Source organism: Eimeria mitis, genomic scaffold, assembly GCF_000499745.2.
Source record: "Eimeria mitis Houghton genomic scaffold, Emh_scaff4161, whole genome shotgun sequence".
Lineage (NCBI taxonomy): Eukaryota > Apicomplexa > Conoidasida > Eucoccidiorida > Eimeriidae > Eimeria > Eimeria mitis.
The window spans coordinates 3,171-3,613 of NW_013572489.1; the positions used below are offsets into that span (position 1 = coordinate 3,171).

A 443-nucleotide genomic window follows, 5' to 3' on the forward strand; every position below is an offset into this window, starting at 1 on the left:
CCTGTAGCAGCAGCAGCAACACCAGTAGCAGCAGCAGCAACAGCAACAGCAACAGCAGTAGCAGCAGCATCTGCAGCGTTAGCAGCGCCCGCTGCACTAGCAGCAGCAACTGCAGCAACAGCAGCAACGGCTCCAGTAGTAGCAGCACCTGCAGCAACAGCAGCAGCGGCTCCAATAGTAGTAGCAACTGCAGCAACAGCAGCAACTGCTGCAGTAGTAGCAGCGCATGCAGCAGCAGCCTTCATCCGCAGTTTTGTATGAGCAGCAGCAGCTCATTAGAAGCAGCAAATGTAGCAGCAGCAGCAACAACAACATTATCAGCAGCAACTGCAACTGCAACAGCAGCAGCAGCAGCAGCAGCAGCAGCAGCAGTTGTTTCGTCTTTGTATGTATATACAGATATCTGATTCCCCATCGACGTCAAAGGCCGGGCGCTTCGCAGC

General features: G+C 54.4%; 1 protein-coding gene across 1 annotated transcript in view; it reads left to right on the forward strand.

The window, feature by feature from the left end:
- The window catches only part of EMH_0072950 (uncharacterized protein), a gene marked incomplete at both ends in the record, with an annotated part of 1,707 nt that extends 1,446 nt beyond the window's left edge, over positions 1 to 261 (forward strand). Inside the window, one exon of the mRNA XM_013499271.1 lies at positions 1 to 261. Coding sequence (XP_013354725.1) covers positions 1 to 261 — 261 coding nt within the window.
- Between the last annotated feature and the right edge of the window lie 182 nt (positions 262 to 443).